At 40.0% G+C, this 27,408-nt stretch overlaps 1 protein-coding gene across 13 annotated transcripts in view; it reads left to right on the top strand.

Moving 5' to 3' along the window:
- Positions 1–27,408, top strand: part of DIAPH2 (diaphanous related formin 2) — a 906,188-nt gene that overhangs the window by 341,093 nt on the left and 537,687 nt on the right. For all 13 annotated transcript variants that reach the window (XR_010590414.1, XR_010590415.1, XM_065557222.1 and 10 more), the window contains one exon: positions 20,458–20,559. Coding sequence is in view for 11 of the 13 variants with exons in the window: in XM_065557222.1 (XP_065413294.1) it covers positions 20,458–20,559 (102 nt within the window). In the remaining 2 variants the exon portion in view is untranslated. The remainder of the gene's footprint in view (positions 1–20,457; positions 20,560–27,408) is intronic.

Here is a 27,408-nt window from a genome sequence, read left to right as displayed (position 1 = left end):
TAGGTGCTGGTCCGAAATGAGTTGGGCTACCCCCTAAGATCGTGAAAAGTCCCAGGGAACATCTCCAAGGACCTCCCCAATGCCTGAACCAGAAAAATTTAAACCTGATCTTACAGAGGTTCGGACTTCCGTCAGCTGACCTATTCGCAGATCAGTAAGTCCGAAATATGTTGCCATGGAAACAGACCACAACTCCCTGGGAATGAATACACTATCATAGATGACCTGTAGACCTTCTATGTGCATTCCCACACTGCCCACTTCTAAGGAAAGTAGGAAGATAAAGCAGGAAAAAGCAAAAGTAATTGTGCTAACCCTGTACTGACTAAGAAGACTCTAGCTTTCAACTTAATAGAGCTGATGTTGGAACCACGGTTACAGTTACAATTAAGATCAGAAGTTCTGTTCCAGTATCCTTTTCTCCACCCAGTTTGGACAGTTTCCAAGTAATAGCCTGGCTATTGAAATGGAAGTGCTAACAACACTCAGAATCTCTTCCAAGCTCATAGAGAGTCTCTACACTAAAAGCCTACTTCTTTCTCTGGTCCAAATTCAGTGTCTGGTGCCAGGTGCACAGTGCAGACCCCATAAATCCAGAGATACTAGCTATTGTGGACACCCTCCAAGATGGCGTGGATAAAAGCTTCAGCCCAGACCATAGCACGTCAGTTATTAGCCATTAGTAGTGTTTTATTCACAGGATGCTCGGGCTCTCTGGCAGAGAACTGCAAATATTCAGGTTCCTCATAGCAGTCAGACTGGCCAGACCAGTGGTCAGACCAATTTTCTGTAAATGAGGTCTGCCACTGATATTTAAAGTCATAATGGCTCACCCCTTCAAAGCGTTGACTATAATATCGGCATTCTGTCTCTGTCAAACCTGCTAGGAGAGTTTTAAAGTGGGCAGCCTTCATATTCCACAATGACAAGATGGTACTGGGAACTCCAATTATTTCTCTCCAAAGTGAACTCTTCTTTGTGTGCCTTTCAGGAGATAATCCTTCCCTCATTTGGTCCAAGGCCACAGCGTCTGATCGAGAGGCTCTGGCACACCTTAGACATCTGCAGAGCACTAACATTTACACTGAGCTTACAGAATCCATGAGGTGGTCATGCACTCTTTGTCTCCTTGCAAAAGAATTCAGAGTTTCTAAGCTATTGATTGCTAGATGGATCAGATTATGTATTGGGGCCTACAAAGCTTCAGGAGTCCCTAGTTGAGAATAAATGAGATTTGTAGTGCTCTCATGGGCTGAACAAGCATTTCCATCTCTAAGATATGCCGAATGGGCAGCGGCTAACACCTTTACCAGACACTGTAAAGTGAAGTTTGTCTTCTGCGGAGGCCTCCTTTGGCAGGAAGGCACTGAAGATGGTGGCCCAGTAATAGTATTGCTTTTTGAGCAAACTTCATGGGGTGGGGAGGAGGTGGGGAGATTCCTTTTCTATCTCATTCTATTTTTCTTTTCTCTTTATTCCTCCCTACTTCTGTTTCACTGCTCACTTCTTCCCAGACATAACTGTAGGAGACACTAGGCTACAGAATGGAAAATTATTTACTGATAATTTCCTTTTTGCTAGCTATATCTCCCACAGTTCTACCCACCCTGAATGGCTTGTTAAGCATGTGTGTGTGTGTGTGGGGGGGGGGGGGTCAGCTTTTTTCGACAACTATTCTGCAGACAATTTCCTGCTGTACATAGTTAATAAGTTGGCATTTTGTGTTATATCTTTCTATAAGTTTTATAGAGCTTTGAAATGACTTATCTGGAGGCAAGCAATAGAACGAGGCCTGGTCAGCATGCACTGTGCCATGCTTTGAATCACCTCTGGAAACTGTGAAGTAGAGGCAGAGATCAGCCCAATAATAACAGAATTGTGGGAGATGCTGCTAGCAGAAAGGAAACGATTGGATAAGAAATCCTAGGTGAATCAATGAACTGTCATTAAACTGGCTTTATATATGAAATATTGATCAACTACTCCTGTAGTTCACTTTAACAAAAGGTAGCTGTTAATTCTCTGCGACCACCAAAGCCCCCAGTTTGTATTCCATCTCCTGTCAAATACGTTGTCTTTTAACATCAGGAAATATATTAAATGAAGTATAAAGAGCTTGTTTTTGTTCATGTCACTTCATTCATAATAAAGGGGAATCAGTTCCTTACAAGAGGTTATTAGCAAACATATAAGAGTACAAGTAAATTAAAAATGTGCATCACCCACTTAATTCTCCCACATCTTTCAGTGAATTTCACATTACTGACTGACATTGTCTTCCCATGTGGTGACATGTTTCCTGTACTGAAGCGTGTGTGGGACTACTTTGCTGTTCTTTAATTGTTAACTTCTTCTCTAATTCTTTCTGGTCATATTATATAGAAACAAATTTTTCCAGACAACGTTACACCTCATTTTCGCTGCATCCGAAGAAGTGGGTATTCACCCACGAAAGCTCATGCTCCTATATGTCTGTTAGTCTATAAGGTGCCACAGGACTCTTTGCTACCTCATCAATAGTTGCGGTAAAGAAAATTGCCTTGCTTCTCCATTTCTGTGTTTTACTCTCAATCTTTTACTTCCTGACAGATAAGCTACCTTTGCTTCCTTTCAAGATTTCAACTGAAATGCGATCAATACTTGATTTACAGTTTTTCAGGTGATGAATAGCATTTAAAGCTTCTTTAATCCATATCAATTCCTTAGCCACATTTAGTTTTTCTAACTGACCTTCATTTGGAAATTCTGTAACCAGCACTAGTTGTCACGTTTTTAGCTTTTTGTTGAAGCTGATTGACGAAAGAGGTGTGGAAGCCATATTTTTAGGCTGATAGAACAGATAAGGCATCTACAGAAAGATTTTCTGACGATAACATTGGTAATTTTATTTCTTCCTTTTTATTTTTGAAGAATCTCAAATGTGTTTCAAATGATAGTGTCATTCTGCCCAATCCTACGCAGTGCATAAGGATCATCCCCGTCCCTGGAGTATTTGCACAGAGGCTTGTAGAAACCACTTAGGACCTGACTTGATAGGCAAAAGGATGTGTTCTTTGAAATGTGTTAGCTCAATGAAGTTAGCTTGACATGACTGAAAAGTCCCATTAGGATACAGGCTAACATATTTGATACTCCTATTGCTAGCCTTTTTTGTAACCTGGGGGCGAGGGAAGAATCACTGCTCCCTGCTAGTGCCTCTGCCCGATGCACTAGCTAACTAAAAGTGGCCATGATTTTGCTCTGCTGCATCAGCAGTGCTCAAATTATTGCGCGGGGGCAGGAAAGATCTTGGGTAGGCCCAGCCCCCTCCTGTTTTTAGGGACTATCTCATTCCTGTCTAATGGTCCCCTTACTTCTCACTACTGTTCAAATTAAGTCAATCAGCTTGATGTTCAGGGCCTTCTTACTTTTTCCCCATAATTGGAGAACTGTCCATCAGGCAGCGGAGTTGTGGGAAACATGTATTACATTGCTTGGAAGGATGCAGACTTGTTTTCCCCCATATGCAATCTCTGGCAGGCACTGGAGAAATTTTGGCTAAGACTTGCTGTAGTGCAGCTCTTCCAGCATGCCTGCGATGGTAAAACTCAGAATCTGGCAGTGTATATCTGTAAATACTCGCCTTTTTAAAAACAAAACCACACACACACACACACACACACACACACACACACACACACACACACACACACAACCTATAACATTCATCAATGAAGTGAAGAGGTGTGGTAAGAAACACAATTATGCGACCTCTTCATTCCTTAATTTTGTTTTTGGTCTTCCCATTCTTTCCCATTATGCCTTGAATTTCCTTCCTGTCCAGATATGCTAAGTACCTGTCCTGTTCTCAAAATTCATTGTGTTTTGGGATGCCCACAAATACTAGCCAATGTCCTGTCTATCATTTTTCTTGCATGTGGAATGGACAGCTGTGCGAGTGCAAGTTAGCGTCTTGTGAGTGCAGTTTTATGAACGAAAAAGTATAAGAAAAGAGACACACAAAACAATGTCAAACATATAGATTAATAGATGCTCAATCATTGACATTATATAGTACAAACAGAAGTAAAAGCAAAGTGAAACAATTTTGTAATCTATTACCCCAAAAAATACGTGATGGGAAATGAGACCTAAAGAGAGAGAGAGACTTTTCTTGAAACTGTAGGAGAAACAACGAGGTGTCCTTGTGGCACCTTGGAGATTAACAAATTTATTTGGGCATAAGCTTTCGTGGGCTATAAGCCATTTCATCAAGTGCACCGGACTCCTCATTGTTTTTGCTGATACAGACTAACACGGCTACCCCTCTGAAACCTGTAGGAGAAATGCTATTTAAGGCAGAATGTAATTATCTGAATTAGAATATGGCCATGAACCTGGATCTATTGCCTTTATTACTAACATATAGGTCTTTAAGGACAGATAGGACATAATTTCAGTGTCAAGTGAAAAATGTCAAATAGCTAATACCACTTCCTTGGAGGTTTCCCGTCCAGAACTGACTAGGTTATGGGAGGGTCTTTGCTATTCAGTTTATTACACACCAAGGCTGAATGTAACACTGGGGAATTCTTCTGAGAGACTGTCTGCTGGTGGCTTTCCTAAAAAAGAGAAAAGCCAAGTTGTTTAAATTCCTTGTTTAAAAAGTGGATGAGGGGGAGGGGAAATATATTTAATAAGAAACCAGTCTTTTTACAATTTTCATCCCACTTGTGAATTATAGTGGAAGGTGTCTTATTGAAGTGTTATGTTTTAGACTGATATTTCTCTACTATTGGAATTGAAAGGATTTATATGGCTTGATGGTTTTTAAACAGTATTTTCACTTTAAGTAGAATAATTCTTTCAAACTTTTAATGCTCATAATCCTGAAATTAACAAGGTTTTGAGAGAAAATGAATGACTTGGTATTCTAGTAACCTGATGCAGAAGTGCTTCTAAAGTGTTGTACATGTTTGCTTTTAAGAATGCAAAAGGCATAATAATTTTTATCCAAGCCTGCATTTAACTGCTGCTCTTTATTACCAAGGCGGATTGTAAAAATGCATAGCAAAGTGGAGTAATTAGAGGGCAATCTATTTCCTATTCATATTTTTCTTCATAATATGGATACCTTTGAATACATTATTTATCTGATTTTTAGTTAAGTTGCTTTTTATGGACATTTAACATTTTAAAAAAATGTTGCTAAGAGAAAAGTATTGCTAATAAATTCTGACTGTAACCATTTTTTCATTGTTAAATCCTTTATTTAATAACGGTGGAATGGCAGTGCCTTTTATATTGTTACATTTTCAGATTTTGTCTTTTTGTATGCTTTATTTTACCAAGTTTAATCTAATTCAGAAGGATTATTATGAAAATTAGTTTTGATTTTTAAAGCTACACTATGTGTGTTCTCTGTGCATGACATATAGTATGCTATATATAACATTCAATAGAGAAAGAGAAATTGTGAATTCTTTCCCTCAGCCACACTAGAATTCTTTGTTAATCATAAAGGTAAAATGATAATTCGTACACAATATTTCAGTTTTAGAAGTTTTACTTTCCGTATCCTTGGAAGGGTTGTTCGGAGATTTTTCAACCACAATTCAATAATCACACGTACCCTTGGGAAACAGTTGCTGAATTGCATCATACATTATCTGTAACATCCAATGTCTCAATTGCTTTCCACACTGATTCATCCACTTTCTGGTTGACCAAAAGCTTCCCTTTTCTAATCCCTGTTTTCCCGATACTAGTACATATGTAATCTGATATTTTTCTGCTGATTTGTCTGAATTAATGTTGTACTGCAGTTAGACCTTTTGAGATTTCAGTATGGTGTAAGTACCATACATTAAGATGGTTTTAGAGTTGGAGACTTTTTATGCAAATCCATGTGATTAAGAAGTTTAAATTGGTGATCCAGTAGGTGACAATCTTCCCTTAGTGTGCCTGCTGTTACAGCCTTTCAGATGACATGTAAAACAGGTCCTCATCACTTCTGCAAGACAGTTTCTTGTTTAAAGCATATCTGAAATGCCCTGTGATTTTAATCTAAATTGTTATAGTTAGTTATCTATACTCTTAAATTGTCACACTACTCTTCTGCTCCACAGATATCCTCTTTTCTAAGTGATATCAACTTATTAGAAGGGGAGTTAGTTTTTTTATGCTAGAGTATGATTAATTACATGAAAGAAGCCATAATTCTATGATCCAGAACTCTAGAGTGTTATTTTTTCCATTAGAAATACAACCCAAATTGTGGGGGCATAATCACATTGGTTGAATTAGCAGCAGGGCTGCCCAGAGAGGGAGGAAAGTGGGGCAATTTGCCCCGGAGCCCTGCGAGCCCTGGCCTGGCAGCGGTCCGGGTCTTCGGCAGTGGGGGCCCCTTCAGTGCTGCCGAAGACACGGAGTGACTGAAGGGCCCCCCCGACGCCGAAATGCCGCCGAAGACCCGGACCGCCGCCGGGTGAGTACAAGCGCCGCAGCTCCCCCGCTTTGCCCCAGGCCCCCTGAATCCTCTGGGCGGCCCTGACTAGCAGTCATATAGCTTGTTAATACTATGGTCTGTACTAATTCATCCCAGCATGCAATGCTCATCAGGATGTTCAGGATAACCTCCTTGTAAATCATTTTATAACTGGAGATCTTGTCAACAGAATAAATATTCTAAAAGCTTTAAAAAATATCTTGTTAGCATAATTGCTAATTGTGTTCCAGGAGTGGAGAAAAAGTTGTGTGATGATGATGAGCTGGTTCAACAATGAAAGGCCATCGGTTTTATTCTTCAGGTTTTAGGATACACTGATTTATAAATGAGATGGGGAAGGAGAAAAGTTCAACACCTCCCCTCCTCACATACATTGAAATTTTTTTTTTGGGGGGGGGGTTGATTTTTCAGCACACAGTTGAAATATACAATAAAACAAACAACTTGATGGCTAATTGATTTATTTCATGTAGTTCTTCAAGCTAATGAACTTCAGAGGGTAGTGACAGTCAGTCTCTACTGAAACCAACCACTATGTTCTCAAGGCTGAGAGGTTTGTTTTACCATTGACTGTTGCAGAGCTGTTAGCGTCTGGTGGCTCGCCTCTCATTTCCACTGCACATTTTTTAAAAAGTGCTCATATGAAACTGTTGTGACGAGCGCTGTAAGGGTGATCTGTAGCAATTTTCACACTTCTGAATGCAACTGGAAGTGTTTGAAGATTGCTGTATGGATAAAGTGTCTATACTCTTTTTATCTCCTTCTCTGTTGGTGCAATGAAGATTTTGCCATGGAGACTTGCAATCTCAAAAGTACTTTGTCACTGGGTGAACTATAAAAGTGTGAAAAATCTTGCAGTTTCTTGAAATGTGAGTAATCTTTGACTAATATATACATTCTGATAATACTTGATTGTCCATAAAATGCCTATTGAACTAGGAAATTAAACAGTCAAGAACTGCACAATAAGTCTTTTGAAATCTATCAGAGACTTGTCTCATCAATATTCTTTATCCCAATAGTACTGGTTGACAGATAATCAACAGGCAACTTGGAAACTTTGAGTTCTTTTGGGGCATTTTAGACCATTCAGATGTCCTAAAATCCAGTTCAGTGCCAATACCAAATTCTTTTGCATTTTCCACTATTTTCCCCCACGCTGCATCAGATTTTGCTGATTCTTGTTCTTTTTGAATTCCTTTGATCAAGTGTGTAGTATGTAGTAAAACAAATCCACTTTATTGAAGTTGCTCTGATAATGCATTTGTCACAACAATTATTCTTTTCAAGATAAACATATTCAATAAGAAAGGTGACTTTATCTTAGCTTGGAATCCAGTTGGCTCGCCTAAAACTTTTGAATATGTGCTGACTTAAGTACAGTGAAAATAGCTTCATAGTGCAGTTTTATCTTATTACTGCTCAGTGCCAATAAAACCACCTGGTAGCTATCATTTGATCGAGCTGAATAACTTTCTGCTGGATCTGTTTCTGAGGTTGAACAAATAACTTGTGCTTGGTATTGCTTTTGACCAAAAAGTGACATGACACTTGTACAATGATAAAGAATTCTGTAAGTTCGGGTATATCTGAGATAGTGTTGACTAAAGCAAAGTTTTGCTTGTGGTCATGGCAGTGAATGTACCCACATGGGGAGCCTTCTCTTTTATTCTTTCTTGAACTCTGTTAGTACACCCATTCATGATGTTTGTACTGTCATAGCATTGTCCCACACAAAACTTCAAGTGGAGTCTCACACTGCGTACTTTTTCATAGATAAAGTTTGCTAAGGAATCAGTGCAAATTTTTCACATCTGATAAGTATCAATAGCTCTTTCTTTTACATGAAGGTATCGGATAGTTAGAGTAAGGTGTTCCTTCTTAGAAATGTCTTTAATCTCATCAATGAAAACAGAAAAAATAATAGTGGTTTCTTGATCTTGAATGTCAGCTGTTGTTATTTTCTCTGACTGTTCACCAGAAACTCAAATTAGATCATTCTGATAATTGTGAGATAAGTAAAAAACCCTTCCGACATTCCCTTTTTGAACATAGGTTTATATCTGTCTCTGATATCTCAAGGAACTCAGCAAAGTTTACTTGATTGTCCTATCATTGACATCCAAGAAAATGTTGCTTGATGAAGAACCAAGTCATCTTCTCCTTGTCTCCTAAACTTCTTTAATCTAGTTGTTGAAATATTTGAAGCAATTTTTTTGTCTAGAATCACAAAAAAATCAGTCCAAAAGACAATTATTTGTAGCATACACTTTCTACATGCTGTTGAAAAAGATCACTCATGTCTTTCCACTTTGAAAATCCAAAATCAATAAATACTCGTTTCCCAGCCTTTTCACCCTTTTGTAAGGAATTACCATCAAAGTGTTGGCAAGCGAAGCAGTAAATGACGTCTTCATTAACAGAGTACTCAATCCATTTGTTGAACTCTGTAGTAGTTCTTGGTGAAAGTACACCCTTTTTTATCAGTAGGATTAAGTAGCTTTAGTTTAACAGAATGGTCAATCCATTTATTGAACTCTGTAGTAGCCTTCTGAGAAAGTCCCCCATTTTTTATCGGCAGGATTAAGTAGCTTTAACAAGATGGTCACTTTTTGTTTGTAACTCCCTGTGAAGCTTACCTTGGTTTCTGGTGTCTGTGCTAGTAACTTAGGGAGAAGTGGCTGTTCCTGGGAGGCAGAGGGGCCAAGGGAAGACTCAGAGTCCCAGTTTCAAGGCAACTGAGAGGGAGAGAGGAAAGAGACTATTTTGAATGATAGGGACCCCTGTCGGCTCAGGGATGTTACAGCAGTTATTCCTGGATGGCCACCAGCACGTCGTCTTAGAGGATGAGAAGTGTCTGAGAGAAAGGGGAGGGATTTGAGTTAAAATTTATTGACTGGAAAAATTACAGGAAGGTAGAGCTAGCCTGACCAATAAGGAAGGTCCTCTGTGAGATGCCTGCTGCTAGGAGCACTGTGCGAGTCTGGAGCCAGCCACTGAAAGGGTAGCACTTACTGCTGGTGAGCTCGTAAGTCCCATGCCTGCCTACTGGGTTCCCCCTAAGAACTGGCTTCTGGGTACCGGGAAACAGTATCCCTAAATTTATTCCTTTCCTGTTTAAGGAAACTCAGTTTATAGAACTGTATGGGGAAAACTTCCTACCCAGTCAGGCTGGATTAGTCTTTCAGCTCCCTAAATAAACCAGTTACCACCTGGTAAGTACTATGGTTGCTGCTAGTTCATGGTTGCCTGTCTTCTGTGATTGCATCTGCACTCAAGGGTAGGAAATTATACAAGGCACTGGTGAGGCCTCATCTGGAATATTGTGTGCAGTTCTGGTCTCCCATGTTTAAGAAGGATGAATTCAAACTGGAACAGGTACAGAGAAGGGCTACTAGGATGATCCGAGGAATGGAAAACCTGTCTTATGAAAGGAGACTCAAAGAGCTTGGCTTGTTTAGCCTAACCAAAAGAAGGCTGAGGGGAGATATGATTGCTCTCTATAAATATATCAGAGGGATAAATACGAGGGAGGGAGAGGAATTATTTAAGCTCGGTACCAATGTGGACACAAGAACAAATGGATATAAACTGGCCATCAGGAAGTTTAGACTTGAAATTAGACTAAGGTTTCTAACCATTGGAGGAGTGAAGTTCTGGAACAGCCTTCCAAGGGTAGCAATGGGGGCAAAAGACATATCTGGCTTCAAGACTGAGTGGTAAATATGCCCAATGGTGGGATGTTAGATGGGATGGGATCTGAGTTACTACAGAGAATTCTTTTCTGGGTTTCTGTCTGGTGAGTCTTGCCCACATGCTCAGGATTTAGCTGATCACCATATTTGGGGTCTGGAAGGAATTTTCCTTGAGGGCAGATTGGCAGAGGTCCTGGGGGTTTTTCGCCTTCCTCTGCAGTATGGGACATGGGTCACTTGCTGGAGGATTCTCTGTACCTTGAAGTCTTTAAACCATGATTTGAGGACTTCAGTAGCTCAGACATAAGTTAGGGGTTTATTACAGGAGTGGGTCTGAGAGATTCTGTGGCCTGCGTTGTGTAGGAGGTCAGACTAGAAGATCATAATGGTCTCTTCTGACCTTAAAGTCTATGATTCTATGATTAAGAGTTGGGATTTTTAAGTTAGTTATTATAAACTGCATTTGGTCTCCTTTTGGTGAGGGGGAATCTCAGAAGCAGAAGAAGCCTGATTTCCTGCATGAAGAGAATGCCTGCCAACTGAGATTGTCAACCCCTTTGCAGTTGCTGAGGAGTTCAGATTCAGGTCTGAAATTGTGTATCATTTGTGGATTTGAGTGCACCATCTATAGTTAGACGATTAGGGAGATTGTTTTGGAGATCCCCTGTTTCCCAAACTGTTCCCAAGAATGTTTGCTGCTGTTGATAAACAAAATAAAATTTCTGCCTCCTGTGCAAAAAAGAAGAGGACTACACGGGATTAAACATGAAATGACATTTTAATTTAATTCACTCAGATTTGACAAGAAATTTCCATAGAATTCTGCTAAATTCTGTGGGAATGCCATTAACTTCTGGCAAAATTCACCCTTTTTTTGTTTGTCACAAAACCAGCATGAACCACTTTAATTGTGAATAAGTGATTATGTACAGTTAAGTAATTAAGCACAGAATAATTCTGGAACTTTGAGCAAGTGCAAAAACTGGGGGTGTGGGGTTGCCCCCCTCCCTCCAATTGGTGCCACTGTCCCACTCTGCTTAATAGATACAATCCAAATTTACAATCTTGACATTACTGGGAGTAGATCTTTGTTTTTAAAAAGGTCTTCTCTTCTGACTAGTAAGTGGCTGTTTTGTCTGACAGTCTGGTTGTGTCTTCATCTTTGCTATGAGACTCCAAACTGTACACATGTGAAGTCTGCACAGAGTTAAATGCTTGCTTACTTGAAACCAGGTTTGGTTTCTGGCCCCCGTTACAGAATAATATTTTACCATTGGTGGAGTTGCTTTTAAATTCCTGAAAGTAAGGAGATTTAGAGTTAACTCTCACGTTTATGCCACGGCAAACATTATGAAACCAAGGCAGTGCAGCTTTAATAGTCTGTAGCCTCTAATACACTGGGTATGGTGCTCTTAATAAACAGATATTCCTCAGTCCAATTAGTGAGTGGAAACCTGTAATCTGAATCTGAACTCATTCTAGTTCTGGACAGCCATTTCATGTTTCAGCGCAGGTATTTTTTTTTTTTAATTTCTCCGTAAACATAAGAGATATTAGCCACATGATTACGATGCATAATATATCCAGATAATTTTCCTGCATATTATTTAAAGCATAAAAAGTCCAATTAATGTCATTCTTTTCAATAAGATTTTATAATATAATAGCATATTCTGGAACTAACGCACTGTAACATTACTGTCAAAACTGCTGATAGAGGGATGCTTTTTACGTAAGAAGAACAGACATCTGCATTTCTCTTCTTAACAGTATCTCTTTATGTAAAATAGCTGCACACGGTATGTTTGCCTTGCAGTGTTTTGTTTAAATTGCACTGTGCAACTCTTTTGGTTTTTTTAATCAATATTTTTATAACAAAAAGCAGATGACCATACTGGCAAAATATAACAGTCAAGATGTTCAGCCATCATTTTGCTGCGGCGGGACACGGGGCCAGGTGTTTTTCAAGTGATTGTCCACATGGCTTCCACTCTTGGTGCACATGCATCCTGGTGTGCAAAATCACATTCTTTTTGAATAGCACTGTCTATTGTGGCTGCACTCAGGTCCTTGGGAGCCCTTGCAACCACAATAGTTGCCCACGAAAGCTTATGCTCAAATAAATGTGTTAGTCTCTAAGGTGCTACAAGTACTCCTGTTCTTTTTGCAGATACAGACTAACACGGCTGCTACTCTGAAACCTGTCACAATAGTTGAGTGTATAAAGGGTGGAGCAATGTCAGCTGCATCCCAGTTCCTTGTTACTCCCATGATTGTGAGATGGAACCCTGTGGTTCCACCTCTCTTCACCTACAGAGAGATTAGTTGAAGTTTACTTGTTAGTAAATTAATTAGTTGTTAGTTAGTTTAATTCAGCCAGTTGATTTATAAAAGTTATGGGCAAGATAGGATTCCTGCCTCTGTTCGTAGAACCAAAATTGTCGACATTATGTCTCCAGGATTCGAGATTGATCAGACCTGAGACACATCAGCGCCTGTACACTTGGCATACCTTTTATATCTAGAAGGACATGTTCCTGAGCATTGCTCAGTATGCAGATCTTTTTCAAAGCACACACTGAAGGCAAGAAACTACTTCACCCAACACACAGTCAACCTGTGGAACTCATTGCCAGGGGATGTAAAACTATAACTGGATCAAAAAGAAAAAAGAATTAGATAATTTCAAGGCTATTAGCCATGATGATCAGGGATGCAACCCCACGCTCTAGTGTCCCTTGGAGTCTGAATGCCAGATGCTGGAACTGGATGACAAGAGATGGATCACTTGATGATCGCCTTGTTCTGTTCATTCCCTTTGAAGCATCTGTCATTGGCCACTGTCAGAAGACAGGATACTGGGCTGGATAGACCATTGGTCTGACCCAGTAGGGCTATTCTTGTGTTCTTAAAAGATAGACTGCAGATGCATCTTTTAGAAACATCAAATAGACATTTTTAGATCCCAATAAGCAACTGGAGAGACCTCCACCTAGTCAGTCACACTTCTTTCATGTCCCGGTGATCTCTGATGTCACCCAGAGCTCACGGCACACTCAGAGATCCCACTCTTTTGCTCTGGTGTTGACCAAAAAAAGTAGCTGTAAAAATCACCACTTCACATACCAGGGTATATCTCCCTCCCCTGTGAGAAAATAAAAATCCTCCCCCAACTCTTCCAACATTTCAAAGTATCAAGGCAGAGCTGCAGAAATTGGCACTGCTAATCACTTCACATAGTAAGTACTGTGCCACCTTCTTCCCTTCCCCCTCAGTAGCACACAGTCGGCATACCTCTTTTTGTCACTGAGTGTCTTGGTGCCAGATAACTGTACCTTGGTGACTGCACTGAGAATGCCTACACTGAGCACATCAGTACCAGCAACTTAGAGCCGGTGTCACTGATGGACTTGTGGGCATGGATGCAAGATAGCACTGAGACAGTTCTCATTGCAGGCTGATTCAGCCAGAGGACTGGTACTGGCATCTTTAGCCTCGTCCAGATGAAGAGAGGTAATAAGTAACTATAGCCCTTAATAGGCAGAGGACATCAGACCAAATCACTCCTATGAAAGAAGAATACAGCTTCTTCAGAGGAACAGACCATATTTGCTAGACGAGGGGTTGGCAACCTTTCAGAAGTGGTGTGTCAAGTCTTCGTTTATTCACTCTAAGGTTTCGCATGCCAGTAACACATTTTAACGTTTTTAGAAGGTCTCTTTCTATAAGTCTGTAATATATAACTAAACTATTGTTTATGTAAAGTAAAATTAAATTAAAATTCAGAGCCCCCGGACCGGTGGCCAGGACCCGGGCAGTGTGAGTGCCACTGAAAATCAGCTTGCGTGCTGCCTTTGACACGTGTACCATAGGTTGACTGCCCCTGTGCTAGACTCTGATCCATCTTCACCCTGGATAACCCTGGAAATGGGGCAGACAATTTAGGCAAGAATCCCTAAGAGGAACTCTCAAGTCTTCTGGGTCTGGCCTCTAGACCAGATGCAAGTTTCGGTTCAACGGTCCATCAGTTGATCTTCAAGTAGGATTCCTTTTTACTCATCTCGAGGCATTGTATACTGACTGCTAATCACCAAAAGTGGAATCTGTGTATTCAATTGTTCAAAGAGAGAATTCTTACTTACCTTACAGAAACGGTTGTTCTTCAAAATGTGTTGTCCAAATGGATCCCACAACCTGCTCATTTTGAATCCTTCCATATGGAATTCTTCATTGGTGAAGGAAGTAAGAAGTGATTGTGGCCACTCTCCCTTATCCCCTCAGCTACATTGGTTGTAAAGGCTCCCAGAGCACATTGAACACTGCTATTCAAAAATCTGATTTTGTGTGCATGGGGCACATGCACATCAAGAGTGAAATCTGTGTGGACAATACACCTCCAAGAACCACAATTACTGTATTGTAAGTAACTTTTTTCTTAAACACCATCTTCTTTTGTATTGGGATTACAAACACTTATGCATCAATCAATCAGACTGTTATGCTGATGTGGTCTCAACTTTAATGCCATCTTAACACAGTGTTTGAGATGTTGAAGGGATGCTCACTGTTCTGAATGTTGTTGTTTTAGGCTGCACTCCTAGTCGTTTTAATAAACTCTAAAACCAACTAATTAAAAAAAAAGAGAGAAAATGTCAACCCAAAGGGTAAAATATAAAATCTTATTTAATGCTATTAGGGCTGCTAAACATATTGTAGTGGTAACATTTAATGGTGTTCCGTAATTGAGTGAATGAACAGGTGTACAAGTATATTAGTTAACATGCAGCTGCTAATTTCCAAAAGCCATGTGTGCTTGCAGGTTTTTGTACCAACTGCAGTACTAGAGTAACCTCCTTCCCTCCTCTTAATTAGGTCTCTGAACTATTACAACATGTTTGTGTGTGTTCCTTGTGATTACTACCATTAGTCTTGTTTAATATATTTTAAACTTCTGGAACATTTTGACTAATGTCATTGTTACGTCTTCATATGCTAAACAGGTGTAAAATTGAAATAGTTCTTTCTGTGGGATATATTAGTTAGTTCACAGCTGTAGGTATCACTGAAGATACATGCTTTACAGCTGTACATGTGGTACATAACATATAAGAATGGAATGGAAAACAATCTCTTACAGCAGGTTGCATCAGCTTTTTTTCCTCCAGCTTTGATAAACAAATACATTATTACTCACAAAATAGAACATAACACCAAATGAAAACAAAATCTTGGTTGCTTACCAACATGTTTAATTTAGACTCTCATTTTGTTGTTCTGGAAAGAGTTGTTGCTGGCCTTTCCCAACACCTGAACCTTTTAATTTTCCTTGATTTGAGTCACATTATCTCTCCCTTCGTGGTTGAGGGAGAGAGTGAAGAGAAGTAAAGAATAAAACAGTGAAATCATCGTATATGTATAGACAGTATGAGGCACTGATGTGCTTCAGAAGTTGAGAGATACGGTTCTTTTGGTTTTCTGGCGAATAGTATTAATTAAGAAAAGTTCCACTCATCCCAATTGAGGGAAGTCTATCTTTAAAGCAGACACCCCCCCCCAAAGTATTGTTTTTCCATTTAAAATTAATCTCATGCTATCTATTTCATTATGTGTTGTTGTTTTCTTGAGAACAAAGTATTTGGAATACAGGAGTTTGCCAGTGAAGAATAATTAATGTATAAAGCAGCATTCAACCAAGTAAACCAATAAAACAATGAACGCTTGTTTACTGTAACTTGATTTTTGTTTTAATAACACTCAGAATGAGGCTAATTTCTTAATTACCCTGATTTTCAACATATGCATGAATATTTTGTTTTTTGTTGAAATATGTTTTCTGAACAAATGCTTCCCAGTGATGTGCTCCCCCCCCCTGTTCAGTTTTTGATGAATAGGTTTCAGGTTAAGTAAAAATTATATTCACTTCCTTCAGTATAGTATCCCTTTTGGAAAATATATTTGTAAAGTACAAAAACAAAAGTTAATATACAATTTTAACACAAACACTGCTTCAGAATGAATTTCGGGTTCTAAATAACACAAACATTTAATGTACTGGAAACCCTGAGTTAAGGGTCTGACACAGAATTTATAAATCACTTCCTCTTTCTCATTTAACGTATTAATCAGTACTCTACATGAGTATGAATAAGAAATCAATGTGTATAGCAACCTTTTCTCTGACACAACAAATCTGATTTCAGCCTATTAGTGTGTGCATATATATAATTAAATATATCTCTGCACTGCAATTCGCTGAGTCTAATGACATCTACCTTCCTAAGTATTATATTTTAACATTTGTATACACATTTTATATATATTTCAGATATTGTGTGTATGTACGTACACAAGCACACATGTAAAGATTTGCACTAAAGTAATGGCTGTTGTAGAAAACATTGTCAAAATATTCACCACACTCAAAAACTACGGAAATTGTAAGACAAAAATGAAATTGCCTTTGTTGAAATATCTGACCTTGCTCTTGTTTCATGAATTTAATTTAATTCAGATACATGTTTGTTTACACATTGCATATATGGTCCACACTAAATACTGTATTAAGCTGAAGTAAACAATGATGTGAGTGTAGTATCTGACACAGACGTTTCTTAAATTAAAAAAAAAAAGTAGCGTATCCATGATCAAAGTGAAGGTTCCTACATGATTTTTTATTCATACTTATCAGAGTATATGCATGGGATTTCAAGAGCTTGCTTATTATGTGATCACTCCTTTTTTTTCCATCAAAAGGAAGCTAGATATACACTACTTCCTAATATTATCTTCCATATATGCAAATGATGTAGTTTCCATGGGGATGTTGTAAGAAGAGCGAAAGAGGAAAAAGGTCCACACAACTGAATGGGAGAGATGTCTGTGAAACTGTCTCTATTAGGGCAGTCTACACTCTGAAAAAGTTGGAGAATCTCTGAATTTTAGTGTCTTCCATTTGTAGATTTTTCATTTTTAAATTAAATGTGAGATGTCAAGATGCCATGGTAAAGGGTATTCAATAGGATTTTAAATTAAAATTATGCTTATTTGCGTTGCAGTCCAGCTAGAATAGAGAATCATTCTTTTATATTTTCCCCATTAATTTACATCTTCTTTAAGATCACTGACATAAATCCATGCTATGTATTCTACTGCGGATGCAAAATATGGCTACACTTCTTAAACTCACTTAGCACACACCTATTGGCGTATAATTCAACATGTATGTTAAAGTTGCCATGGCAACTTGAGCAACTATTAATCAATGTAACTAGTAATGAAATATAATTAATTCCTGAGTGACACATCCTATTAATGCACAGTATATTGCCTCAATGAAGGGAGAGGAGGGGGAGAGAATGCAAATAGCAATGGCAGCAGAGGACTTAACAATATCCTTATCTCCAGTACGTTAAGTAGCGTATGCCTGTGTGTATACACATATTCAAATAAGTGTTTTTTTTTAAACCTACAGATTTTTTTCAAATATAAGGCATAATGATATAAATAATAGAGATGAATGGAAATACTACCAGATTGCAATCTCTAGGTTTTTGATTAATGTTTAGCTGTTATTGTATTAATCATTCTAGCCTATGAAAGCTTATTCCCAAATAAATTTGTTAGTCTCTAAGGTGCCACAAGGACTCCTCGTTGTTTTGCTGATACATACTACACGGCTAGCACTCTGAAACCTGCCTTTCCACAGTACTTTTACTAGCCACAGATCCATGCTACTGTGTAAATGTTGAAATTTGCATGGATATTGACTATTAAATTAATGTCTGAGGAGTAAATATTTGTCATTACTTTCCCAAGAGAGCTCTCCCAAAAACACCTGTGCATAATGTACATTACCATATAATAAACAGGAGCAAATGCGATCAGTGTCTGAGTAGACCCTCTGATGACAATTTGCAAATATTGATCAAGATATGTAGGTAAATGAACGACAGAATCAATTTAAACAGCAGGCAGCAACTTTCTTAATTTAACAATAGATGAGGAGTACTTTATGCTAGCCCCTTCTCTTGCACCACCATTTAATTGGATCTCGTGTGGAGTTACAGGGCTCCAACCATATAACCAGTGATTCAGGGTAGACCCTTTTCAGCTTATCTCTAGGACTCATCTCACTTCTGAATCCTCTAGCCCTCCACCTGTGAGGAAGGTAGCCAAGGGAACCTCTGTCTGTGAAATTTAAAGGTCTACTCTTCTTCCTACAGGCAAAAGATCTACCAGCGAAATCCCGGGTCTCATTTAACTCTGGGATCTGGCCCTTTTTATTTTCACTGGACATTGGCTGCAAATTACGATGAACAAAACATTTGTACATTATCTCTTAATATTACAATTCCTGTTCTTTTTCCTTTTAATCTTACTGTTCCACAATGCTGCAAACAATGTGTGCGCGCATGCACACACACACACCCATGCCCCTAATCCCCTCCGCCCCCAATAATACAAAAAAACCCAACACATAACAACACACCCCACCAGATCTTCACCATTTTGGCCCAACTGGAAAAAAAAATTCCTTCCTGATCCTGAAAACAGGTAATTATGACATTTTGGAAATTCAGGTCCATATAACTTTGCTACAGGAAGGGAAGCAGTGGGAAATGGGGCAGTTATTGAGACAAGATTGTCTCCCAGACACTGGGGAAGGCTTTCAATTAAATGGAGATGGCCAATAGAATGTGATAGCCAATAAAAGTCTATTGGTGACTGATACTTGTAAAATTTAATCCTGCTTTTGATACCATTATATACTAACTGAATTGTTTATCCTGCAGATATGAACACTTGCGTAACTTTAAGCATGGAAGTAGGCCATTGCTATTGCGCTCAATGGACCTACTCTGTTGTGTAAAGTTACTTATGTGCAGAAGTGTTTGCAGGATCAGATCCTAGGTGACAGTTACTCATTCTTGATTTGTATCCTTCATTTATGTCTCCGAAGGCATCAAAGTTCTAATCTCAAATGGACAAATATTTGTATCATCATTTTTTAAAGATGACCTGCAAAAGGGTACAAGCTAGGTTAAATCATGTTTTGCAGTTGAGTCCTGGTTTTGCTGCTTTTTGTTTGTTTGTTTTGGGGGCTCTTGGAAGAAGTGTGATGTTCACTCCCATGTTACAGTTGAGGGAGGTGAAGTGTTGCATTTTTGACAGAAACCTGGTTTCTTCCAAACATTCATTGGTCACTGGAAATTCAAAAAGTGTAAACAAACGAAGAGTAAGTTGTACACAAAACAACTAGATGTGCCTTCTCTTTTCTGTTGCTCAGCTGTCATCCTTGTGTGTTTTGTAATAAGATAATTTCATTAATTTGGCATTCATTATTGTCTTCCAGAATAATAAAAATATGAATTTCCTAAAGTTGAAAAACAAACTACTAACTTTTACAGACCACCTTTAAGCATCTTAAAAAGCAAATCTACAAACCCTTTTTTCCCTTTCCATTTTACCTCTGAGGATCTTCAGATATAAAGAAAGCCATGTGTGTGCATTTGCTTGATAGAATTTAAGATTAATTTAATAGGTACCTGTGACATTTGCATGAAACATATTTAATATGTCCAGTTATGTGAAAGTGTTCATATGTACAAATTTAAAATATGAAGTGTTAGTATATCTAATTTTATAAGTTCCAAATATAAAACTTTCAATTAGATAAGCAAATTTATTAATCCAAAACCTAGAATATTCATAATTTTCATTACAATATTAAAAATGAAAATGGATGCCTACAGTTATACCACTTGGAGAGTATTGTCATTAGATCTCATAAACAAAACTGGGCTTTGACTGATGAGTTCTTGGAAGGGAAACCTTCAGAATGGTACAGTAAATGGTGGTGCTTCAGCAGATGGCTCTCATCTTCTTTGAGCTGTATCAAATCACTGGAGAGTTTGTTGTTGAATGTGCTGGATTTTGAAATGAAAAAAAAAAAAACTGAGAAAAGAAACAGTTTCTGTGATTTTTAGTATTTTTGCAAGAGCGGAAGTATACATCAGGGTGTCCTATCAAATTTCAATTTGTAAATTCTGTATGTCCCTTCTACTGCTTTATAATTTTGATTTACTTGCCATTGTGATTATGAGAAGATCTTATTGTGAGCTAACATGTTTCTTTTCCCTTGAACTGAAGAAAAAAATTAAGTTATTTTTTTCCCCTTTAAGATAGCATTAGTGTGTTAAATGAAGTTGTTTCTGTTAAAAATTTAAAACTATTATTGGTGAATTAGAAACTCGTATGTACACATTTATTTTACAGCTAAAAAGGCAGTAGATGATACAGAAGAAAAGAAAGTAGTTCTGCCAAAGAAACGAGTTAAAGAATTAAGAATCTTGGATGGAAAAACAGCACAGAATCTGTGTAAGTAGTATTAAATCATTTATCTGATAAGCAGAAAAATGAGCTTGCAAACCAGCTTTGACTGGTTGTTGTGTTAATTCCCCTTCCCCCTCTTATCTTGTCATTTTCAGTCTACAAGGAACATAATAAAATGAAATAAACATTTATTTTCCTCATGCTGTTGCAGCTGTTCTGCAGAACCCAGTTCCTTATTCATCTGTTTGTTGCTGAGCTCTGGACAAATAATGCATGCTACTGCATGAAACACGTGTAGCAAAATGGTTTTGAAGATTCCCCAAACTCATGCAGTGGGGAAGTGGCAGCACGACTGCATTCTTTCAACAAGCCTCCAGTAATTTCTGAGGCCCTTCTGTGGGGTCTGGGCATAGGTTCTTAGGAGGAAAAAGAGAGTAAAAGAAGTTAACTACTTCAGATGCCTTTCTCTTCAGGTCTAGGCATATTTACAGTCAAAACTCACTCAAGATTTACTGCTCTTTACCGTCAGTAGACCATGTTCTTCTTTGAGTGATTGTATTCCACTGAGGGTTATGCGCACACACAGTGCACCCTCACAGTCTGCATATGCACCCTGTGCCACCTCATGGATTCACCCAAGGCGATAAAGGGCACGGCAGGTCGCCGGCAACTCCAGTTCCTTCTCACCGCCACTTGGTCTGAGTCAGAGTTTCTACTCCGAAAGTTTACAAAAATATCCTTAGTACTGTTTATCTAGTACTTAGTTTAGATTTATTGTTCGTTCTGTATTTTTTGTTTGATTTCCCCCCCTTTTTCATAGCAGATTTAGAAATTGGGACGCCACTTATATGGTGTTTTCTGCCAAACTACTCCCTTGCTTCCCTTCCCCCAGAACGCAGGGCTTGGTACTGAATTATGCCAAAGACGCTGGGGTTCAAAACCTGTACTTCCTGTTCTCACTCATTTTCCATCAGTGATGAGCACCAGCACTTTTTGTACTGCTTGGGGGAAGCCCATATTGTAGCCACGTGCAATATCTGCCTCTCCTTTCCTGCCGATACTCAAGAGAACCAGACTCTCTATCTCAGGAAAGACTTTACGGAGGATGCCATGGGACCAGCATCGGATCATGGCTGGGGAACCCTCCTGTATATCAGCCTGAACAGGCGAACAATGCTCCCTCTACCGCAGAACCACCATTGTGTTCTGCCAGTACCAGTGCTAAGGACTTCATGCTGGGGCATAGCCGTGAACCAAGGAAGCATGCGCATATTAAGCATAGCAGTAAGTTTTCCTCCAAGTCTATGAAGGATTCAGCACTGTCCATGAGTTCCAGTCACGTTCCTTGTCTCACGAGGCCGAGAAATGGGCGCACTGATAGCTGGATCTGCCCAGGTCAATCACAGATCCTGCCACTCCATCTGCTTCAGTTCTGCTGGTGTCCCGGGCACTGTCGGTCTCCAGATAGATGCAGTTCCCTGTACTGGCTACTCCAGTGGAACGGATACCATTGACCCCTGGGAGATGGGAAGAGCCCTGGGTGCCCATGAGTTGTTTGCACTGGAGGAACTACCGTCTCCAGGAGCCCCGATCTTATCACCAGATTGAAGGGACCCTTTGACCGCTATGTTCCTGCTGCTTTCTATTTCAGTAGTTCCGACAGTACCACCATTTGGCGAGAATTCTGACTCCTCTGATTCAGATGATATGGATGTCTGACACTGTCCATATCTCTCGTTTTGGAAACATGACTACTGGAATGTTCCAGTGGCACCATGGTAGTTTCCCACCTTCCTTATCCACATAATTGGTATCTGGCACCGTGGTCCCAGGCTTTGCAACAGCAGGTCAACTGGGTCATGGCCCCAATATTCATGCTCTGAAAGATCCCGCTAGGTTCAAGAGAATTTCTCCACATTGCCACTACCAGTCCTCGTCTAGTAGGCGCTCCGACATAGTGTTGGTTGACGCACTGGTTAGCCCGACTTCACCGGTATCCCTCATCTTCTCCAGATGCAGTCACTTCTTCAATCCCCTCCTCTCCACTGGAGAACTATCGCCAGTTCCAAGAATTGCTGTGTGAATAGCCAATGTCCTAGAGATCCCCTTAGAGGATGTACAAGCCAGTCAGCACTGGCTGCTTGACATCTTGCACAGTTCGGTACCAGTGAGGTTGGTCCTACCAACAAATGATGCCATCCTCCAACCGGCACACACTGGTGTACCCCAGCCACACATGCACCCACCCCAAAAGGGGCTGAGAAGTAATAGTATGTCCCTACCAAAGGGTCAGTGTTCCTGTTCTCTCATTCTTTACCAAACTCATTGGTCATCCAGGTGACTTCAGAGCGTTCCAAACTACTACACCTCTGCTCCACCCTCACGACTCTGCAATCGTGGACATTTTTGCCTGATTAGGAACTCCAGTTAGGGATCTTTTTGCATCCCACACCACTACCAGATGCACCCAATATTGTTCAAGGGGAGATATCGGAGCTTCATAATTTAAGAAATCGGAGCTCAGTCTTAGGGGGAAGCCCTTATCATCAATTGGTTGGACTGCACAAACTATGCCCACCCCCCAGCTCCTCCTACCACAAGTAGTTCACAAGATCAGATGAGAGAAAGCAGCAACCATCCTGATCGCCCCCTGCTGGCCTCACCAATTCTGGCTCCCATTTCTCCTCTGAATGTTGAAGCACCTTCCACTCATGCTTTGGATGTTCCCAGAGCTACTTAACACAATGTTAGATTCAGACACCCCAACCTGCACACCCTTCGACTGATGGCTGGGTTTTTGGATGGCTCCCTCCACTAGCTGATGAGTACTCTCTGGCAATGCAAGATGTCCTTTCAAGAAGCAGGAAAGATTCCACAAGATGGATGCCAAATGGATGCATTTCACTTCCTGGACTACACGACAGGGCCTTGTCCCCAAAGCGATGGGCATCCCTTTCCTCTTTCTGAAGGACTCAGGACTGGTCCTCAGTTCCATAAAGCTGCCATTAGTGCTTTTCACCTGCTGGTGGACAGCCATTCAGTTTTTACCCAGCCCCTACCTATATGGTTCTGGAAGGGCCTTCTGCGAAAACCATCAGATCATACGTAATGATTGCTTATCTGAAACCCCATATATGTAAGTAAGTCAAGAAATGTCTAGGTAGATGCGATTAGGGTTATTTTTTATTGGCTTGTGGACTCCTCTGTGTTAACCCCAGGTGCTTTTGTTTTGCTTGTAACCTTTAAGTTGAACCTCAAGAGAGCTATCTTGATGCTTAATTTTTGTATTTTTTTTTTTGATCTAGCAAAACTACAACTACAGCCACACTCCACAGTGTGCCCCTTGCAGACATATGCAAGGTAGCCATGTGGAGGTCGATACACATCTTTTTCCACTCACTATGCTCTAGTGCATGATTCCGCCATGGGTGCTTCATTTGGAGCAGCAGTTCTCCATTCCACAGTCTCCTTACACCATTCTTCCGCATAAGTAGTTCTGGTTATTCACCCTCGTTGGAATACAATAAGGGCTATCACTCAAAGAAGAAAACAAAGTTACTAACCTGTAACTGGAGGTTCTTTGAGATGTATGGTCCCTATTAGTATTCCAAACCCACCGTACTTTCCCTCTGCTGCGGATCCAACAGCTCTGTGGTAGAGGAGGAACTGGAGATGCCAGTGGCCAGCTGCGTCCTTTATCACCTCAGGCTTAACCATGAGGTGGCACAGGATGCATGTGCGGATTGTTGAATACTAAAAGCTCCAGCTCCAGGCACATGTGCATAACCCTCAATGGAATACAGGTAAGGGCCACACATCTCAAAGAACCTCCAGTTACAGGTAACTTCATTTTCTGTTGCAGCCCGTTTCCCTCCAGGGAAATTTCTTTGGAGCTGCTGGTTGGGACTCTGTGATAGCATGACTCATGAAAGAGCTTGGACTTGTTTCTCAATAGCCGTGCCGCTCTAGCCATCTGAAGCTCACCCCATCGTGACTTTATTGCTATTGTACCAGAGAACTAATTCAGACTAATGACTGTGTGACATGTAGTTTAAAAGAGAACAAGATCAAGTGAGAGTAGGAGAGCTAGTATATCACAAAATGCATTTTATTTAGATAAGTTAATTTGTTCTGTTTGTTTAGGTAACACTTCATAGTATATATGTATTTCTAAATGTAATGTTACATGTCTTGGAAATATAATGAAATCTTAGTAATGAAAGGTCTCACTGCCATTAAACCTTTCTGTTGAGAATTACTTGGATTGTGAATTTGCAAAATTATATAAAGCAAGAGAGATGTACATTGTTGCAGTGATACATTTAATGTGTGGAATAGGAAATGTTAAAACAAATAAACATTTTAAAATGAAAAGCTTTACCCATCAAATCTAACACATGGAGAAGCTTTGAAGTATTTCACACATTTGTGTTTGGAAGTCACCAGTTAATATCGATGCAGGCTGCAAGTCCTATCCTAAACTGGGAAATCTTTAATATTTAAATAGATTAACAAAAATATTTAGTAATTATCATTGTGTCTTTTCTGTACCGTTATTTTCACTACACTAGTATAATTTACCCTGAAAGCAAGGGCAGATACTTTTGCCCAATACAATTCTGTTAATTTTTCGAATAAAAAAATCTATTACTGCCATGTATGATAAAGCTAGTATATGCCTGCCTTGTTGCCCACATGCTTTCAAGAATAGTCTTGCAATCTGACTCTATATAATTCATTCTACTTAGTGAGGATTTTTGGAAAGTATTTTAAAAATGTCGCAACAAAATATGTGCAGGCTTACAGAAAAAAATACGTTATTATTTAGTACTGCTGAGAAACACGTAGGTTCTCGTTTTCCAACTATCATGGGCTAAGAGCTCAATCAGGCCAAAACTTTGACTTGGTCCCCTAAAGTTAGCCATATAGCACAGAACCAATTGACCTAAACAGTTGGTCTGATCTTTCTCCCCCTCCCCCGGCCCCCGATCCCATTGATTTTAGTGGTAGCTAGAGGTGGTCACTACCTGTGAAAACCAAGCTACTTTTATTTTGGTTTTGAGCTTTAAGGTAGAGCTGTGGCCTCAGTACTTAGTGGCAGGATGACATTGTGTTGCTCTGCATTGATTCTTATGGGCAGCTTAAATTCCTTAAGGAGCAAGTCCCCTTCATATTCCCTGGCCAAGTGGTTGTGGTGGTGGTGGGGAATTGTAGAACCAATCATCTGCCTGGCCCATCTACCTACATATGGAATGAAAACACAATGGAAAAGTAACAATGCTTCCCCACTTGGGGTCTCACGTACATTCTGTATGCTTGAGAATGCCGATGCCCAATTGCCTGAATTGCTCTAGCTCCCATACTCAGCTGGGCTACTGCTGTTGCTGCCCCAATCCTGAATGAGAGGGAACCATATTCATGTGTAGGAGCCCCAATCTCATCAGTCCCTGTCATAAAACTGTAACAAACTGATACACCTCTACCCTGATATAACGCAGTCCTCGGAAGCCAAAAAATCTTACCGTGTTATAGGTGAAACTGCGTTATGTCGAACTTGCTTTAATCTGCTGGAGCATGCAGCTCCGCCCCCCCGAAGTGCTGCTTTACCGCGTTATATCCGAATTCGTGTTATATCGGGTCACGTTATATCGGGGTAGAGGTGTATGTTGTGAGGGGACGCCCATCACCGTGAATGAAGAGGGGGGGCCATCCTCCCTGGTCTTATTGTCACGTATGCCTTCACAGCCTCCACTGGGCAGATCTCAGGCTTGCCACTATCCTGTAGAATAATGGATTCACTCTGGCCCCCTTGATCCATTTTGACTTATTCCAGGTGAATATAACCAATCACCCCTTCCAGTGTATATTCCTCCGTTCCAAAGGTCTGCCAGAAGAAGCCTTACAGGATCCAGCTACTAACTCACTGATCCTAAAAGCTCAAAAAAATGCTGCCGCAAATGCCAGCCTGAGTAAGGCCATCTCTTGTCCACAGCCACTTATGGGTTCCAGAATCTGCACCAGATCCCTAAGTGTGTTAACAGTGATGGAATGATGTGTATCCTCACTCAGGCTGGTGCTTCCAGACCACCCCGTTTTATACCTTCGAACTAAATCACTGGGTAACAGCTTAGCCTATTGACAGATGTGAGGGCCAATAGGCGAGTAGAGATGGTTGAAGATGCCAGTCGTCGGATTGCTAACAACACCATGTACTGCAGCACACATTCCTCTGCAATTGACCATATTGGTGACAGGCCTTCCAGATCCTGGAATTGCACAAAATTTAACTCTGCAATGTTTGCAGAGATACAGACATCTGCGTTACACTGACAACCATCATATGCTAAGATTCTATAGCTGGTAGTATCTGTTCAGGTTCCTTGCTGGCTCCTGGTGCCAGATCCCAAATTCTATACATCTGAAAATGAAACAGTGAATGTGTTATGCTATTATCAACCCTGGTCACATGCTTGGAAGAGAAATAGATGCTAAAGTTTAAACATGGTAGTACAAATGCCCTTACCAATCACATAACCCTGTGTGATCTGGAGGACTGGTGATGGATAACATGTATAACGGCAATGTTGTCACACCAGAAACACACCCTTTTATTTGCAAACTCCATTCCCCAAATGACCACTGGAACCAAAATAGGAAAAAATCCAGAAATGTTATATCATGCACTATCCCTGTTATCATTCAGGTGGAGGAACCAGGTGGGTGCACTATTTGCTTTGGTAAAATACCCCAAAACCCATGCCTTCCAAAGCAACTGAGTATGTCTTAAAATCAACCTCCATTATTCATTCCTCCCTCCAGAATGACACTTCATTAAAATCACTCAAAAATTGTCCCCACACCCTGAAATCCTCCTTCATCTTTCTAGTAACTCTT

This window comes from Chrysemys picta, chromosome 9 (assembly GCF_011386835.1).
Source record: "Chrysemys picta bellii isolate R12L10 chromosome 9, ASM1138683v2, whole genome shotgun sequence".
Taxonomy (NCBI): Eukaryota; Metazoa; Chordata; order Testudines; family Emydidae; genus Chrysemys; species Chrysemys picta.
This window is presented reverse-complemented; position numbering and strand designations above follow the sequence as displayed.